At 42.9% G+C, this 19979-nt stretch overlaps 1 protein-coding gene across 2 annotated transcripts in view; it reads left to right on the forward strand.

Moving 5' to 3' along the window:
• The window catches only part of LOC115106388 (serine-rich coiled-coil domain-containing protein 2-like), a 130124-nt gene that overhangs the window by 96920 nt on the left and 13225 nt on the right, over nucleotides 1–19979 (forward strand). The window contains exon 10 of one of the 2 annotated variants that reach the window (XM_029629068.2): nucleotides 3293–3380. The exons of the other annotated variant lie outside the window; for it this stretch is intronic. Coding sequence (XP_029484928.2) covers nucleotides 3293–3380 — 88 coding nt within the window. The remainder of the gene's footprint in view (nucleotides 1–3292; nucleotides 3381–19979) is intronic. 2 annotated transcript variants of the gene reach the window in all.

A 19979-nucleotide genomic window follows, 5' to 3' on the forward strand; every position in this document is an offset into this window, starting at 1 on the left:
TTCATACTGTTTTTATTTGGATTTTCACAATGCAAGTGTAACCTATTCCAAGTCATCTTCTCTGTAGGAGGCTGTGAAACATTTAGAGCTCTTCTAAAGCCCAATAACCTTTTATACGGTAGCTGCTAAAGGACACCTAATAGAGTGGCTCAGCTAGGTAGGTGTCCTTTTGTCACTCTGCACAAACTCAATGACATCCAGTGCGCTCTTCAAGCCTCTTGCCTCTGCCACATGATGGACACGCGGCATGTTCCACCTGTGAGGCAGTCGGTTGGAGCAGGACAGATACCTGCCTGGCACTATACTGTGGTGCTGTCGGTCTGTGTTCTCTGATGAAACGGGGCCCCCCTGGGCAGCCTGGTATATCCCAGGACTATCACTAATGACAGTGTGTACATCTCCTGGCCCAGATAAACCAGGGGCGCCCAGAGCAAAGCAGCACCGAGGCTAAAATGCTCCGACGGCAATAACATGGAAATTGCCTTGGCACGCCGCTAGCCGCAACCCCAGTGATGGACAGGCTTGTTGGGATAGGCAGCGGTACAAGCCTGATTAGATTTGAAAAAGAAGGCTCTGCTTGAAATATGTCCTGCAATAACGCAGCGCAGGGGTCTAATTTTTACACCTGGCCGAAGGACACCAGCATACCGATGAGAGGCGCCCCCCCCCACCACAAAGCGGGCGGCAGGGAGAGGTGGTGCTCAATCATGGATGCCACACTTTTGGTCACCTTTTTGTCCCCTCATGATTTATTCACCCTCCTGCGTTGCAGCTTTAGAGTAAAGTGTGGAGGGGAAACAGTAGGGAAATTGGTTCGGTTCAGATTTACAGCTTCGGTTTCTACCTAACCGGAACAAGGCAATGGACATGTTGTTCCTGGTCGTGTGCAGGGAGAGGTCTGTGTGGTGGGGGTTGATGGAGGGGGCTGGGAGTGGGGCAGGACACATGCGTTTCCGGAGTGCAGGAAGAGATATGAGTACCTGCGAGGCTGCCATCGAGTTCACCAAGCCCAAGGCACACACCTTGCACCTCTTCGCTCTAATTGAATTTGAATTGAATTCGCCAGCGTTCAGACGCACAGATAGGTTCGGTCTTTCCCATCCTCTTTCATTTTTCCACCCTGAGTTTCCCATCTGTAAGTAATCGCTGCAGTTTCGTTTGAAGGGGAAATATGACATGTGATAGCTCTGACATTTTTTCAGTTATGAGCAAAACGGTGATGACATTATCCCCACTGTTTCAAGATAAGGAAAGAAAGTGTAGCCTCAACTCAAAAAGAACCAAGCAAGCAAATCGACAGAGGCATGTTGACAGTGGCTTGAGAGTACAATGGTTCCTCAATTAAAAGGTTTTGAGCTCTTGCCGCGACCGTTTGTGGTAGATGGGTGGCAGATTGTGGTGAATTGCGTCATGCTGTCATTGAACCACACTATCCCAAAAGGGAGAACACTTATCTATCGGTACTCTAAACTCTGGCACAAATGTACTATATTTTCGTAAATGAATAGAGGTGTGAATGTTTCAGTACGAGAGCCTCTCTTTGGCACTAGAGTCCTGCATCAGGCAAAAAAAAGAATAGCTGGCGGGTGGTCCCAGAGTTGAGAGAGGTAAATACTTGGGTAATTACAATGGGTAATTACAATGGGTAAGTACAATGGCGCAATTACACTGGCATCTCTGGGATTCAACACACATTCTGTCTTTTTTAGGGACAAAAAGGGCTCAACTCCAATGTTGGAAAAACCTCCCTCTGTGAAACGGTCTTCCTCGTCTCGCCCTGCGCGACAGGCTTGACGGACCGCTGGAAACAGCAAGGCATCACGGAGAATGTCTTGACCCCACGAAGAAGACAGAGCTTACTGCATATCAAGCTGGATGTGTTTGTGTCGGCAACATTATTCAGAAACTCAAGGGAAACATTTTCCACAGTCTCACAGCTATGCCTGTGTTTACCGTTTTTTAGAGCAAAAATGCCAAACCCTAGCAGATTAGTCATAGTACTACTAATCAGTACTGATAATTTAAACAGGCAACAATGTTTCGATGGGATAGGGAGAAAGAGGCAACATAGTAATGAGCCCGTGAAATGATGCTTTCTTCCAGACTGCAGAGAAACCGGCATCAACCATAATGAACACGATTGATTTGTGTTGGCAGTACATAAATAATGCATCCCTGCCCCCCAAAACAAAGCTAAACTCAACACCCAGCCGATCCGCTCGCACTGAACCTCCCGCAGCTCCAATAACGATACCGGTCACTGCCATGTCAGGGAGCTATGAGTTTACAGGGGAGCCTACTCTTCTTCTGTCATCTTCCTCCCCCATATTGAATCACTCCCTGGCAGGTGCATCTGAGCTGGAGGAGTGCAAGTGTAATTGTGTTGTACAGGGAGACATTGCAAGCACCCTGGCTGGGAATTGATTTAGTGGCGCCGCATAGTTGGTGTAGCAAATGGGAAATAGGCTGGTGACTCCGGAGAGTTGGGAGTGTGGCTGTCCTGTACCAGAGCTGGGCCCCCATCCCAGCAGTGTTTTCTCAATTTGTGTGGGGTGTGGGGACAGTCCCACTGGACCACATGTCTGTGTGTCCTGCGTTTGAGAGGATGATGCTGTAATTTACAGCATGGTGTAACGGTTTTGACTTGAGGTTATTATTTATAGGGGAACCAGGTAGTTTGGGTGTTGGTTTTCTCTGGTGAGTCCCATCTGATGAGTCCCATCTGGTCCGTCAAGTCTACACCAATACAAAGAACTTATGTAAAAGTCAGGATGGAAATACACTTTTCATAAACCCTTAAAACATTGGAAAGAACTTCAAAAACAACTGTATTATTTTGCGTGGGTTGTATTACCAACATAGATGATCACACACGCATAACAATATAACAAATAATGAGCTCTGGTTCCTCCAGAAATGTCCTGTACCTTTGGCCTAAAAAAAGAGTCCATCCCGGTAAAGAAGTTCAGGGAAGCGCCCTATTGGAAGGAGAAGTACTGAGAAGGTTCAGAAAAATTCAGGGCCGTCACAATGGTCTTCACTGACGCACGCACACACACACACACACACAAAGGCATACACATCAATGCATGATTCTATTCCATTTCTGAAATCCTTACATGCCAGGATGCCTCCAGGACTCTTGAAATGCCATCCCTGTGTGTCTTTGTGTGTGTGAATTGAGATGCATCGCTCACTGACCATGGCTGGGTTTTATCCTCCCTGCCTCTCTCTCTGTTCTCCGGTGTGTGTGTGTGTCACCTCCTGTGGTGTTCGTCTTCTCTCTGGACAGGTTGGTCGGCCTGCTCCTTTCCTCTCTCCCTGGCAGCACTCGCACCAGAGGATCCCACGGGCATGCATGCCCCACCACAGCAGACAGAGTGAGTCCTTAACAGTGCCCTCATCCCATCCCGCCCCTTACCTCTCGCCACCCATACCCTATAGAGCCTCAATGCCATGCCCCCGTGCCATCACCCTGCCACCCTGCTACAGTCCCTGGAATCTTAGCGCATCAAGCTGGCTGGCTACACCCCCTCCCACCCCAGACAATCAAGGATGTGCAAACTCTGTATTTTTCCAGCTAGTTGCCATAGTTTTCTATCCTCTTCAGCTAGCGCTCACTTTGCTGCCTGAATTGATCACTGTGGATTCTTTCTCTGATGTTGTCTACATGTCAGCATCACAAGCCACTTTTGTAGTCTTCAAGCTGGCTGACATGTTAAAGGGCTCTTTCAATACTTGACCAGTAGAGCAGACTGGAGAGCCACAGCCTGCCTTAGTCTCTCTAGCACCCACTGGTATTGTGTAGCCTTGGCGTTTCATTAAAATAACTCCCGTGCTCCAGTCTCCTCACCAGAGTCTATAAACGCAGTGAGAGCACAGTTACACCCACAATAAGCTGAAAAATGGGTCAAGACCAAAAAGAATGCAAAGAGAGAATCTCGCTCCACTAATTCATTCCGTTGTTGCCCTTTGATCTCTCTCTGTGGGACTTGGTAGACGCCTGTTGCCAAGGACTATGGGGGCAGTATCCCTCATCACAGGCCTAAAAATTTCCCCAGACTTTGTTTCTCCTCATCCTTCCATCCCCTCATTCATCTCGCCATCCCTGCCCCCAATCAGCCGCTCCCTCCCATCACGCTCGGTGGAACAGTGGGGCCTTGATCCCACACATTTCAATTAAGAGACACTCCACGCACATCTGCTAATGAGTGAAGAGCGCCCTTGGTAATTGAACTCAAGTTTTTATTTCATGTATTTTTTAACCTATCTGTGGGCGACAGTGCGACACTGTGTGAGTGCGCGTGCGCTCTATGCATGGTGTGAGTGTTTGTGTTCTGTTTTGTGTTTGTGCTGTGAGTGTATATGATTTGAAATCGAGCATCTGATGCAATTATGGGAGATTTTATTTTGGGGTTTCCGAGATTAATGACCAACTGACAGCCTTCAATTACTGTTGCCGGCAGTTATCTTCTTCAGTTACTTTCTCTGCTCCCTGGTTGCCCCCCAAAAATATCTATGACATCACTCAACCAATGAGTTTCTGGGGGGAGATGTATGAGAAATTATACTAATGAGATTAGTGAAGTCTCCACCTTAACAGAAACTCTCAGCCAAAGCACGGTCCAAATGTCCCCTTCCGAAATTCACCTGCAAAATTGCAACAAAGGACATAGAGGAACTAACAGCACAGGTAGATAGCAATAATAAGGTAGAGGAAAAAAAGAAATGTCTTGAATATTCAACGTAGAATTGAGTTTAAGGAAATCCTAACAAATGACACCAAATTATATGTTATGTTTTCTTTTCAGTCCCCTCCATCTCTCTTGAATTATGTTAACTGTAAGTTATTTTTTCCTAATAATAATGTCAAATTAACAACTGTACAGAAAGACCTTTGTGAAGGCCAATTTACAGAGGAGGGACTTCTTTAGGCAATGAAATTCTTTCAGCCCGGAAAAATCCCAGGGCTTGATGGCATAACGGTAGAGGTATATCAAACCTTTTTATTTATTTTGACCAGATATTGTTCATTCTGATCAGACAGGTTTTTTACATGGACAATACATTGGCGATAATATACTAAAATTATTTGAAACAATAGAACAATATGAAACATCAAAGAAACCAGGTTTTCATAGCAGATTTGGAAAAGGCTTTTGATAAAGTATGACTAGAATTTGTATATACACTACCGGTCAAAAGTTTTAGAACACCTACTCATTCAAGGGTTCTTCTTTATTTTTTACAATTTTCTACATTGTAGAAAAAATTGTCATACACTCCATTCATCATAGTTGTAGACTGTTCTCTCTGCTACCGTACGGCGTGCGGTACCGGAGCCCCAAGTCTAGGTCCAAAAGGCTTCTCAACAGCTTCTACCCCCAAGCCATAAGACTCCTGAACAGCTAATCCAATGGCTACCCAGACTATTTGCATTGCCCCCCTCTTTTACCCTGCTACTATTCTCTGTTTATTATCTATGCATAGTCAGTTTAACTCTACCTACATGTACATATTACCTCAACTAACTGGTGCCCCTGCACATTGACTCTGTACCGGTACCCCATGTATATAGCCTCGCTATTGTTATTTTACTGCTGCTCTTTAATTATTTGTCGCTTTTATTTCTTATTTTTTACTTAACATGTATTTTTCTTAAAACGTCATTGTAGGTTAATGGCTTGTAAGTAAGCATTTCACTGTAAGCTCTACACCTGTTGTATTTGGCACAAATAAGATTTGATATGAAAATATATTTTGTATTTGAGATTCTTCAAATAGCCACCCTTTGCCTTGATGACAGCTTTGCACACTCTTGGTATTCCCTCAACCAGCTTCAGCTGGAATGCTTTTCCAACAGTCTTGAAGTAATTCCCACATATGCTGGGCACTTGTTGGCTGCTTTTTCTTCACTCTGCGGTCCGACTCATCCCAAATTATTTCACTTTGGTTGAAGTCGGTTGATTGTGGAGGCCAGGTCATCTGATGCAGCACTCCATCACTCTCCTTCTTGGTCAAATAGCCCTTACACAGCCTGGAGGTGTGTTGGGTCATTGTCCTGTTGAAAAACAAATTATAGTCCTACTAAGCACAAACCAGATGGGGTGGCGTATCGCTGCAGAATGCTGTGGTAGCCATGCTGGTTAAGTGTGCCTTGAATTCTAAATAAATCACAGACATTGTCACCAGCAAAGCACCTCCACACCATAACACCTCATGCCTTACAGTGGGAAATACACATGCGGAGGTCATCCGTTCACCCACACCGTGTCTCACATAGACACGTCGGTTGGAACCAAACATTTCCAATTAGGAGTCCAGCTGAAAGGACACATTTCTACCGGTCTAATGTCCATTGCTCGTGTATCTTGGCCCAAGCCAATTGGTTATTGGTGTCTTTTATTTGTGGCTTCTTTGCAGCAAATCAACCATGAAGGTCTGATTCACACAGTCTTCTCTGAACAGTTGATGTTGATATGTGTCTGTTAATGAACTTATCCTCTGCAGCAGAGGTAAATCTAGGTCTTCCATTCCTGTGGCGGTCCTCATGAGACCCAGTATCATCATATCGTAATGATGGACTGTCATTTCTCTTTGTTTATTTGAGCTGTTCTTGCCATAATATGGACTTGGTCTTTTACCAAATAGGGCTATCTTCTGATTGGCTCAAACACATTAAGAAGGAAAGATATTCCACAAAATAACTTTTAAGAAGGCACACCTGTTAATTGAAATGCATTCCAGGTGACTACCTCATGATGCTGGTTGAAAGAATGTCAAGAGTGTGCAAAGCTGTCATCAATGCAACAGGTGGCTATTTGAAAAATCTCAAATATATTTTAATTTGTTTATCACTTTTTTGTTACTACCGGATTTTTTTTAACCTTTATTTAACCAGGCAAGTCAGTTAAGAACAAATTCTTATTTTCAATGACGGCCTAGGAACAGCATGACAGATTTGTACCTTGTCAGCTCGGGGGTTTGAACTTGCAACCTTCCGGTTACTAGTCCAACGCTCTAACCACTAGGCTACCCGCCGCCCCATGTTATGCTGGGAGGTAGATGATCAGTCTCCCCCTTCCTCAGCTTTTCACCACCGAACAAAGAAACAAGATGTCATTTATAACCCCCCACCCTAAACTGTGTTTGACTGGGCAAATGGCCAAATTACATATACCCTGCTCCAGACTCAATTTACAGACCAATGAAAATGTGGCATATGTAGCGCTGAGTCCAGGACTCACGTCCCACAGATTCTAAACAGATATTGAACTGAAAACCAACTCCTATTGATCGTTAATTCTAGTACTCTCGTCCTCTGCGTTGTATTTATCTTCAAAATACTATTATAGTATCATCATCTTCGAAATGCAAGAGAAAGGCCATAATGTAATATTCTAACCCAGGCGCAATTTAAATGTCTACTGAAGATCTTGTACAGCGCTGTGTACTACTCACAGAACTACATTCAGAGAACTGTGCAAACTGGCTAACCAGAATAGAAAGAGGAGTGGGAGGCCCTGGTGCACATTTGAGCAAGAGACAAGTGCATTAGTGTCTAGTTTGAGAAACACAAACCAGCATCCCGGAGTCGCCTCTTCACTATTGACGTTGAGATTGGTGTTTTGTAGGTACTATTTAATGAAGCTGCCAGTTGAGGACTTGTGAGGCGTCTGTTCCTCAAACTAGACACTCTAATGTACTTGTCCTTTTGATCAGTTGTGCACCGGGGGCTCCCACTCCACTTTCTATTCTGGATAGAGCCAGTTTGCGCTGTTCTGTGAAGGGAGTAGTACACAGCGTTGTACGAGATCTTCAGTTTCTTGGCAATTTCTCGCATGGAATAGCCTTCATTGCTCAGAACAAGAATAGACTGATGAGTTTCAGAAGAAATGGCTTCGTGTCTGGCCATTTTGAGCCTGTAATCCAACCCACAAATGCTGATGCTCCAGATACTCAACTAGTCTAAAGAAGGCCCGTCTTATTGCTTCTTTAATCAGTACAGCAGTTTTCAGCTGTGGTAACATAATTCAAAAAAGGTTTTTCTAATGATCAATTAGCCTTTTAAAATTATAAACTTGGGGGGCGGAGCTAGCATGTTGGAGTGAACGGCTGTGCGTGAGAGGCTCCTGCAACTTTTTTGCGAAATAATCTAATTTAACCTACTTTATGGCACTTTTTACAACAAACGTTTCTTTCTAATACAATATTGTAACTTTTTATATGAAAATGCCGAGTAATAAGCGACCAAAGGACAATAAATCCACAGCGGAGGCCTACTCCCCACTAAACAACGAGACAGACATGGCGGGAGGCACATGCAACAACGTGACACTTACAGAACTTACCCGGGCTTTGGGGGAGCTACGCGTTGCTATAGCTGAGGATCTTAAGACCACTATTGCTGAACTGGACACCAAAATCGAGAGCATCATTCGAACGGTCGCTTCGCATGGCCAGAGTATTGTGGACCTTGAGAAAGCTTCTGAATTCAACGCTGGTAGGATCGACGAGTTAGAGAAGCTATGCACGTCATTGCAGGATACTGTGCAGAGGCTTTCTGTGAAAGTGGTGGACCTGGAGGGCCGATCCAGACTTAATAACCTTCGCGTTGTTGGTCTGGCAGAGGGGATAGAGGCGGACTCTCGCCCCACCAACTTCTTCGCCAAGCTATTGAAGGATGCAATGGGATTGGATGTTTTGGATTCGGATCCCCAGCTGGACCGCGCACTTCGCTCCCTTGTCCCAGTGCCTGGACCGGGCCAACGTCCTCACCCAGTAATCACCTGTTGTCACAGTTTCAAGACCAAGGATCTTATCCTGCGTGAAGCTCGAATGAGGGGCAACCTGTCACATAAAGGGCATCCATTCCGTGTCTATGAGGATTATGCGCCCAATGTGGCAAAGCATCGCGCCGACTACAGAGATGTCATGACCAAACTCTACAAACTCCATCTTCGCCCAGCCTTACTCTTCACTGCAAGACTAAGAATTACCCCGCCTTCCGGTGAGAAGATTTGGCTCTCCTCGGTTTTGGATGCAGAGAAGTTTATCCGGGGATATACACCAATCCCCCGTACAGGTTAGAGTGCCTTGTTATTGCGTGTTAGGGTCTGCTCATGGACTCGAATCCATACTATACCATATTGGGTGAAAACGTATTAAACGGGCTCAACAGGGGCTACCGAGCATGTAAGACGCTGAGCAGACCAATGGATGGCGGTCAGAGCTCTCATTTAACGTTAAATTCACTTTCATCCCGGCTGTGCTCAGCGATGCATATTTTTTACTTCCAGGTTTGATCACTGACACCTTCGGACGGATATACTTATATTCCCCCACTTTTGTTTTGTTTCGTTATTTATTTTACAATCCTTACATTACTCTTACTACCATACCATTTATTTATTGCTTGCAGGGGACTGGGGGTGATGGTTGGGAGGGGGCAGACACCTGGTTAGCAAGTTGATGTTTTGTGCCGTTCTGCATTTGTCTAGCCGTGGGCCTCTCTCCCGACTTATGTATGTGTAGGTGTGCGTACATATAATTACTATTTGTACTTTATTACTATTTTCTCTTAGCATTTTAGTATTATGTATGTGTATATTTTAAATCAGTGTAGATTGTTATTCTGGGGTATGAATGTTTGTATGTGTATGTGTGCATATGGATGTATATACATATTCTTTAAATATATATTTTTATATATGATTTTTTTGTGTGGGTATGTATACATACATGTATATGAATGTATGCATGTGTGTGTGTATGTATATATATCTATATATAGGTATGTGTATGTGTGTGTATGTATATATATGTGTGTATGTATGTATGTATGTATGTGTATGTGTGTGTGTATGTATATATATATATATATATGTGTATATGTGTATATATGTGTATATGTGTATGTATGTGTATATGTGTATATATATATATATATATATATATATATGTGTATGTATGTATATATGTATGTGTATATGTAGGTATATATATATATATGTGTATGTATAAGGTATATATTTTTATTTATTTTTTATTAAACATATTTTTTTATGGGGGGAACGTTTAATTTAACAAATCCTTGTTCCGATCTCCTGACCCACAGTATGTAAAGGTACGGCTGACTATGTCGGTTGCGGATGGTTTATTTTTTGACCGGCAGTGCTTAGCAATATAATCTTGAGGCTATATCTTGCCTATCTCTGGGATTGACCCAGGATGACCCTTAAATGCGCAATATGTTTAAGTTGCAACTTATTCGGTTTAGGTTTATTAGATGCTAATTGAACACTTAACTCGCGGGAGCCTCCTCAGTTCATATGTTAGTAGAAGTTCTAGGATAGTGAGAGGTGAACGTATAGTTGGGATTTTATTTTTGTTTTACCTCTTTTTCGAGGTCGCGCCGTGCTTTTTTGGCATCGGCCAGACAATGTGTTTATTATTTTTATTTTTCCTTATTTTTCTCTCCTGTTTGTACATGCCTGTTAAATGTGGGTTGATGGGGGGGGGTAAGTGTTGGGAAAATTAGGGGAACAGGGTGGGAAGTATAGGTGCTTGCAGGGGGAGAGGGGTGGATTGGATACTGCTCGGGTGTAGGTGCTACATATGCTGATCGTGATGGTTTGGTGCGCTTTCTTACCTTTTTATCAAGTTGCATGGTATGCAAGCCACCATAGGAACTACAAACGAGAGGAGGGCGGGGCTTACATTCACTTCCTGGAATGTCAAGGGTTTAAACGAACCAATTAAGAGGGGCAAGGTCCTAGCCCACTTGAAAGCACTCTCGTCTGATATTATATTTTTGCAAGAAACCCATCTGAAGAATAACTCTCATAGCAGACTTAAGTGTAGGTGGGTGGGGCAAGTGTATCACTCTAACTTCTCTGCCAAAACGAGAGGCACAGCGATTCTGGTACGGAAAGGAATTCCCTTTCTACATAAAACCACTATTGCGGATAAAGAGGGTCGGTATGTGATCGCAATAGGAGAAATCCACTCTACCTCAGTAACTCTACTAAATATCTATGGGCCAAACATTGACAACCCCTCTTTTTTCAAAAGAGTCCTTGCCCTGATTCCAGATATCTCCCATACTAACCTGGTCATTGGAGGGGACCTTAACTGTGTGCTAGACCAATATTTGGATAGATCCTCTACCCGGCGAACCCCTACCTCCTATTCAAGCGAATTCTTGAATACCTACATAAAAAATTCTAACTTATTTTATATATGGAGGATTGCTAACCCTGCGGGTAGGGAATACTCCTTTTACTCTCATGTTCACAAGGTTTACACTCGAATTGACTACTTTTTGTTGGATGCTAGACTACTCCCCTATACCTCTAATGTGAGGTATCATGATATTATAATCTCGGACCACAGTCCACTCACCTTCTCCCTGAGATTGGGTGACATTGTACCAAACGAGAGGGTCTGGAGGTTGAATCCTCAGCTCCTCACAGAACCAACATTTTGTGAATATCTTAAAGATCAAATTTTTCTTTGATACCAACGACAACACAGAGACCTCCCCAGCATTATTGTGGGAAACATTGAAGGCTTATCTGAGAGGCTGTATCATCTCCTTTCAGGCTGCCAGGAGTAGGCAAAACAGAGGAAAACTGGAAGAACTAGAGGGACAAATTCACTTACTGGATAGGGAGAATGCTAGCCACCCATCTATGGAGAAACATAAAAAAATTACCTCTTTAAAATGTGAATATAATCAGATTCTCTCAGCTAAAATTGCTAAATCTTTTCTCTATGCCAAGCAAACATATTTTGAGTTTGGTGACAAACCACACAAATTACTCGCCAGACAACTTCGAAAAAATGTGAGTGACCGAATGATTCACAGGGTTAAATCTGCATCTGGGGAATTACTCTCTTCCCCCAAAGACATCAATGACAGATTCCGGCAGTTTTATGAGACTCTATATACATCTAAAGTGGATCCTAACCCCTTAATTATGCAAACATTTTTGGAGGACTGTAGTCTTCCTGCCCTGAACCAGGAAGATTCTAACTTCCTGAATAAGGAAATATCTCTTGATGAAATTCGGGAAACAATTAAATCTCTAAAGAGTGGCAAGACCCCGGGCCCAGATGGATACCCTGGTGAATTCTATAAAACATTCAGCAACATGCTCTCTCCCTATCTACACAAATGTTGATTCAGGCCAATGAGGATGGAGCTCTCCCTTCTACTTTGGACGAAGCGTTCATTACAGTTATACATAAGAAGGGTAAAGATCCAGAAGAGGTAGGGTCATACAGACCAATATCTCTCCTTAATACAGACCAAAAGATTTTTGCAAAAACTCTGGCTAACAGGCTTAGCACTTTAATTGGCAAATTGGTCCATTCGGATGAGACTGGCTTTATCCCTAACAGAAACTCATTCTTCAATCTCAGGCGCCTCTTCAATATTATGTATTCTCAGAGGTTACCCAACGTGGTCCTTGCCGTCATATCTCTTGACGCCGAAAAGGCCTTTGACCAAGTTGAGTGGACCTATCTATTCAAGGTCCTACAGAAATGGATCCAGCTTTTATATAGGAACCCCTGTGCCAGAATACTCACTAACCAATCATTGTCGCCCCGATTTAACCTCAACAGGGGGACAAGGCAGGGTTGTGCGCTGTCGCCTATGCTCTTCGCCCTAATTATCGAACCGCTCGCTCAGACGATTAGATCTCATGCAGCAATACACGGCTATAATACTAAAGATACTCTAAATAAGATCTCCCTATACGCAGATGACATCCTCCTCTATGTAACAGAACCCCAGGCTAGTATCCCAGCTATTCTTGATGTGATCAATTTGTTTGGTACCTTCTCGGGATACAGAATAAATTGGAACAAGAGTGAATTAATGCCCATACGGTCGCAAAATACCTCCTGGCTAGAACATCTCCCAAGTTATCTTCAGAAAAATTTACCTACCTAGGAATTGTAGTTACCAAACAATACTCCTTACTATTTAAAGAGAATTTCCCCTCTCTGATACAAAAACTCAAAGCAAACATACTATTTTGGAGAACTCTCCCAATTTCCCTGCTCGGAAGAATTAATGCCATTAAAATGGTCTTCCTCCCACAACTGCTCTACCTATATCAGAACATCCCAGTATTCATACCTAAATCCTTTCATAAACAACTGGACTCAATAATCAATCCTTTCATCTGAGATTATAAAACACACAGGATAGGTAAAAAACACCTCTGTAAATCCAAGATGGAAGGAGGATTGTCTCTCCCAAATTTTATATTTTATTACTGTGCCGCTAACCTCCGCATTGTTACGTTTCTGTTGGATGACATACTCCCGGCATCCAGCTGGCTTAGTATGGAGCGTGAGGAGTGTCACCCCTTCTCTATTGGCGCTGTGATATTGTCGCCTGTCAATCTGGAGATGTCACTTTATTGTAACAATCCTATTATACATAGCACAGTCCGAATCTGGAAGCAAATGAAAGTCCACTTTGAGCTTAGACCAATGTCATTCATGCTCCCTGTCGCCAGGAATCCCTCCTTTGCCCCCTCTAACCTTGATAACACCTTTGAGCGATGGGGAGAGTTGGGGATAAGTACCATAGGGGATTTATACATAGAAGGGACCTTTGCTTCCTTTGAGCTTCTGAGGGAAACTTATAATCTTCCCAGAAGTAATTTTTTCAGATACCTACAAATTAGAGACTATGTTAGAAAACACCTCCCAACATTCGGGAATGCTAAACCTTCCATGTTTGACGGATGCATAAAAATATGCCCCACCTCAGATAAACTGATATCGCGTCTATATGATGCTTTTCAATCTGTTAGCACACCTTCTACTGATGCCATCAAGGCAAAATGGGAGGAAGAACTAGGGACTGACATCTCGGTGGCAGACTGGGAAGAGAGCTTGGAGTATATCCACACATGCTCCATTAATTCCAGACATTGTCTCATACAATTCAAGGTATTACACAGATTACACTATTCCAAAACTAAACTGCATAGGATATTTCCTGACACATCCCCTACATGTGATAAATGTCAGGCTACGCAGGGTACACTACTCCACTGCTTTGCCCTATGCTTTAGCTTGCATGGTTATTGGTGTGGAATTTTTAGGATCCTCTCTCTGAAGTTTTGGAGACTTCAATAGATCCAGACCCGCTTCTGATAATCCTGGGAGTATCTGAGTCCCTAAACGGATTAACCAACCCCCAAAAACATCTAATCTCGTATGGTCTCATCTCGGCAAAAAAACTAATATTGTTGTTTTGGAAAAGGAGGGAAGCGCCCTCTACCAAATTATGGCTCAGTGAATTGGCAAACACTGTACACTTAGAAAGAATTGGATATATTCTGAACAATAAATTATCAACATTTGATCAAATCTGGCAGCCTTTCCTCTCCTACTTGGACGAGTCGGCGCTGTGAATTTGTACTTATTAACGCACTCTCAATTGTAATATTTTAATCTACCTTTGGGCAGCATGTGCTGGCCCTGCCACCCGAGCAGTTGAGAGGGGGGGGGGGGGTTTGTATGGCGGGTGTTTTGTATTATTTTGTTCTGCACCCAGAACTCTGGGTCTTGTTGTTCCTGTCTGCTCTTTTATGTTTAGATAAGAATTGTATACCTGTCATGTATACCTATACACCATTCTTGTGTGTGTCTAATAAAAATATTTGAAACAAAATTATAAACTTGGATTAGAAAACAAACCTGCCATTGGAACACAGGAGTGATGGTTGCTGATAATGGCCTCTGTACGCATATGTAGATATATCATAAAATATCTGCCGGTTCCAGCTGCAATAGTCATTTACAACATGAACAATATCTACACCGTATTTCTGATCAATTTGATGTTATTTTAATGGACAAAAAAGTGCTTTTCTTTCACAAACAAGGCCATTTCTTAAGTGACCCCAAACTTTTGAACAGTGTATATATTCTGGTATTGTCCCCCGTGTAGCTTGTCTCTGGTCACAGGTTCAGGAATGTCTGAAAAATCACAACATGCCCTCAACAGTAATCATACGAATAGCAGTGTTGGGTCGATTTGGAAAGCCATAGTCAATACACAAATTCAAATATTAATCTTTAACTTACAATCTGTAGATACATTGCGATTTAGAATGGTTCAGAATTCATGTAAGACACAACACAGTTGAAAAATATATGACCCATGGAAATGAAGACGGTGGATTGGGCAGAGCGTAGCTATAGAGGTGGCATTAAAAAGCTCATGATCTGTAATAGTTATTACTGAAAACACTAATGTCTACCGGAGATTTCTGAATACTATCGATCTAAAATGTAATGTGTATATCCAAAAAACTGTGCATAAAAGTACCATTTATGTCAAATATACAGTGGGGAGAAGAAGTATTTGATACACTGCCGATTTTGCAGGTTTTCCCTACTTACAAAGCATGTAGAGGTCTGTAATTTTTTATCATAGGTACACTTCAACTGTGAGAGACGGAATCTAAAACAAAAATCCAGAAAATCACATTGTATGATTTTTAAGTAATTAATTTGCATTTTATTGCATGACACAAGTATTTGATACATCAGAAAAGCAGAACTTAATATTTGGTGCAATTACAGAGATCATACGTTTCCTGTAGTTCTTGACCAGGTTTGCACACACTGCAGCAGGGATTTTGGCCCACTCCTCCATACAGACCTCCAGATCCTTCAGGTTTCAGGGCTGTCGCTGGGCAATAAAGACTTTCAGCTCCCTCCAAAGATTTTCTAATGGGTTCAGGTCTGGAGACTAGCTAGGCCACTTCAGGACCTTGAGATGCTTCTTACGGAGCCACTCCTTAGTTGCCCTGGCTGTGTGTTTCGGGTCATTGTCATACTGGAAGACCCAGCCACGACCCATCTTCAATGCTCTTACTGAGGGAAGGAGGTTGTTGGCCAAGATCTCGCGATACATGGCCCCATCCATCCTCCCCTCAATACGGTGCAGTTGTCCTGTCCTATTCCCTTTGCAGAAAAGCATCCCCAAAGAATGATATTTCCACCTCCATGCTTCACGGTTGGGATGGTGTTCTTGGGGTTGTACTCTTCCTTCTTCTTCCTCCAAACACGGCTAGTGGAGGTTAGACCAAAAACCTCTATTTTTGTCTCATCAGACCACATGACCTTCTCCCATTCCTCCTCTGGATCATCCAGATGGTCATTGGCAAACTTCAGACGGGCCTGGACATGCGCTGGCTTGAGCAGGGGGACCTTGCATGCGCTGCAGGATTTTAATCCATGACGGCATAGTGTGTTACTAATGGTTTTCTTTGAGACTGTTGTCCCAGCTCTCTTCAGGTCATTGAACAGGTCCTGCCGTGTAGTTCTGGGCTGATCCCTCACCTTCCTCATTGATGCCCCACAAGGTGAGATCTTGCATGGAGCCCCAGACCGAGGGTGATTGACCGTCATCTTGAACTTCTTCCATTTTCTAATAATTGCGCCAACAGTTGTTGCCTTCTCACCAAGCTGCTTGCCTATTGTCCTGAAGCCCATCCCAGGCTTGTGCAGGTCTACAATTTTATCCCTGATGTCCTTACACAGCTCTCTGGTCTTGGCTATTGTGGAGAGGTTGGAGTCTGTTTGATTGAGTGTGTGGACAGGTGTCTTTTATACAGGTAACGAGTTAAAACAGGTGCAGTTAATACAGGTAATGAGTGGAGAACAGGAGGGCTTCATAAAGAAAAAGTAACAGGTTTGTGAGAGCTGGAATTCTTACTGGTTGGTAGGTGATCAAATACTTATGTCATGTAATAAAATGGTAATTAATTACTTAAAAATCATACAATGTGATTTTCTGGATTTTTGTTTTAGATTCCGTCTCTCACAGTTGAAGTGTACCTATGATAACAATTACAGACCTCTACAAGCTTTGTAAGTAGGAAAACCTGCAAAATCGGCAGTGTATCAAATACTTGTTCTCCCCGCTGTATATGTAACAAAAAAGCAGTGAAAATTTAAATGGGAAACAAAGTTACTTTTGTCCTCCGAAGAGGGACAATAAAGAGGGATAGATGGGCCAATAAAGAAAAGAAATACAAAAACACCTGCTAAATCATGATTTGTCCAAATGATCAAAGTTCTTCGTATTCCACAGTCTGAGACTATACGATGCCGTCCTATGTTACCTGCTTCTGTACACGAGATATTAGTGCATCATTGAATACATCCATTAAACAGCACAGAATGCCTATTTCTGAATGGTACCAAACATGCCTGAGTGCGTATGGTACAGATGTACCGAACATTCTTGTGTCTATGGTACACATGTAGTGATGCCTGTGTGTGTATTAGGGTTGGGCTGATATATTATTAAATAAATGGAATATCGTGATATTTGACATTGTTGATATTGTGGAGTGCAAGACGATATATAATGACTATACTCTATTTGAACTTTACAAATCAAAACTGTATCATTATGTTGAAAATGAAGTCTAAATAGATTAACTAAGACTTATTTTTTCACCAAAAGAAGATTATTTAATAAGAATGCAACCATAATATCATAAATAAGGACAAAAATGGCACAGCCTTGAATTTTGTAGTCATTAACGGCAGAGCTTTTATAGTGTGTAATGTACAAATGTAACAAACATGAGTCTTGTTGTGTGTAGAACGTGTGTGTGTGAATGGATCTGTGAAAATCAATGGTTGCAGAATGGACTGGTGACCCTCCATCCATTCCAGTCTCCTGTCACTCTAACCTGAATCACTCTCTTCCTCTCTCTCTCTCTTCTTCCTTGTTGTTTCTCTCCCTCTGCCTCTCCCACACTGCCCTTGGCAAGGAGTGGAACAGCTAGTGCATTACTTCAGAGATACGGCGTGGTACAGTAGCCTTTCAGATTTCTTTTAACTCCTCCTCCCTTTTCTCCATTCCCTCCATCCATCCTGTCTGCATGATGAGGAATGCCTGGTCCTGGTCTGATGATTCCCCTATCTGTCCTGTGTCTGGCGTTGTTGTCCCTCCCTGGCGCATTCCCATCTGTAGTGTTTCTATCAGACCATCCTGCATCGCCTGCAATTCACATCTTCTTCCTCCTACACTCTTCATCTTCCTCTCTCTCTCTCTCTCTCTCTCTCTCTCTCTCTCTCTCTCTCTCTCTCTCTCTCTCTCTCTCTCTCTCTCTCTCTCTCTCTCTCTCTCTCTCTCTCTCTCTCTCTCTCTCTATCTGCCTCTCTCTCTCTCTCTCTCTCTCTCTCTCTATCTGCCTCTCTCTCTCTCTCTCTCTCTCTCTCTCTATCTGCCTCTCTATCTGCCTCTCTGTCTTCCAATTCCCTCCACCTTCTCCCCTACATGTCTGGCCTTGCATCCCTCCACCTTTCTACATTTTACTCTGTAGTTATTTAGTAGCTGCTTCTTTCCAGAGCAATTTTATAATCCAGTCCGATTATTTAGGTACTCTGCTGTTTGGCTAAATACAGACAGTGGCATCTGCTTCCAAGTAGATATATTTAACCACAATAAACTGGATCTGCCTGATAACAGGGAATATTCATGCCTGAACATTTTCTGGAAAACAAAATCTATACTGTGACTGATTTGAACAAATATACTGAACAAAAATATGAGTGCAACATGCATTTGACTGAGTTACAGTTCATATAAGGAAATCAGTCAATTGAAATACATAACGTCTTAATCTATGGATTTCACTTGACTGGGAATACAGATACAGTTGAAGTCGCAAGTTTACTTGAAGTCATTAAAACTTGTTTTTCAACCACTCCACACCTTTCTTGTTAACAAACTATAGTTTTGGCAAGTCGGTTAGGACATCTACTTTGTGCATAACACAAGTCATTTTTCCAACAATTGTTTACAGACTGATTGTTGAATTATAACTCACTGTATCACAATTCCATTGGGTCAGAAGTTTACATCATTTAAGTTGACTGTGCCTTTAAACAGCTTTGAAAATTCCCGAAAATTATGTCATGGCTTTAGAAGCTTCTGATAGGCTAATTGACATAATTTGAGTCAATTGGAGGTGTGTCTGTGGATGTATTTCAAGGCCTACCTTCAAACTCAGTGCCTTTTTGCTTGACATCATGGGAAATTCAAAAGAAATCAGCAAAATTGTAGACCTCCACAAGTCTGTTTCATCCTTGGGAGCAATTTCCAAATTCCTGAAGGTCCCACGTTCATCTGTACAAACAATAATACACAAGTATAAACACCCTGGGACCACGCAGCCGTCATACCGCTCAGGAAGGAGATGTGTTCTGTCTTCTCGAGATGAACGTACTTTGGTGCGAAAAGTGCAAATGAATCCCAGAACAACAGCAAAGGACCTTGTGAAGATGCTGGAGCAAACAGGTGCAAAAGTATCTGTATCCACAGTAAAGCGAGTCCTATATCGACATAACCTGAAAGGCCGCTCAGCAAGAAAGAAGGCTTTCGACTCTGTCAATCACCATATTATCGGCAGATTCAGTAGCCTCGGTTTTTCTAATGACTGCCTTGCCTGGTTCTCCAACTACTTTGCAGACAGAGTTCAGTGTGTCAAATCGGAGGGCATGTTGGCCGGTCCTCTGGCAGTCTCTATGGGGGTGCCACAGGGTTCAATTCTCTTGCTGCGGGCGATTCCCTGATCCACCTCTACGCAGACGACACCATTCTGTATACTTCTGGCCCTTCCTTGGACACTGCTATCTAACCTCCAAACGAGCTTCAATGCCATACAACACTCCTTCAGTGGCCTCCAACTGCTCTTAAAACGCTAGTAAAACCAAATGCATGCTTTTCAACCGTTCGCTGCCTGCACCCGCAAGCCCGACTAGCATCACCACCCTGGATGGTTCCTACCTAGAATATGTGGACATCTATAAGTACCTAGGTGTCTGGCTAGACTGTAAACTCTCCTTCCAGACTGATATCAAACATCTCCAATCCAAAATCAAATCTAGAATCGGCTTTCTATTTCGCAACAAAGCCTCCT

Source organism: Oncorhynchus nerka, linkage group LG23 (genome assembly GCF_034236695.1).
Source record: "Oncorhynchus nerka isolate Pitt River linkage group LG23, Oner_Uvic_2.0, whole genome shotgun sequence".
In the NCBI taxonomy this organism is placed as follows: domain Eukaryota; kingdom Metazoa; phylum Chordata; class Actinopteri; order Salmoniformes; family Salmonidae; genus Oncorhynchus; species Oncorhynchus nerka.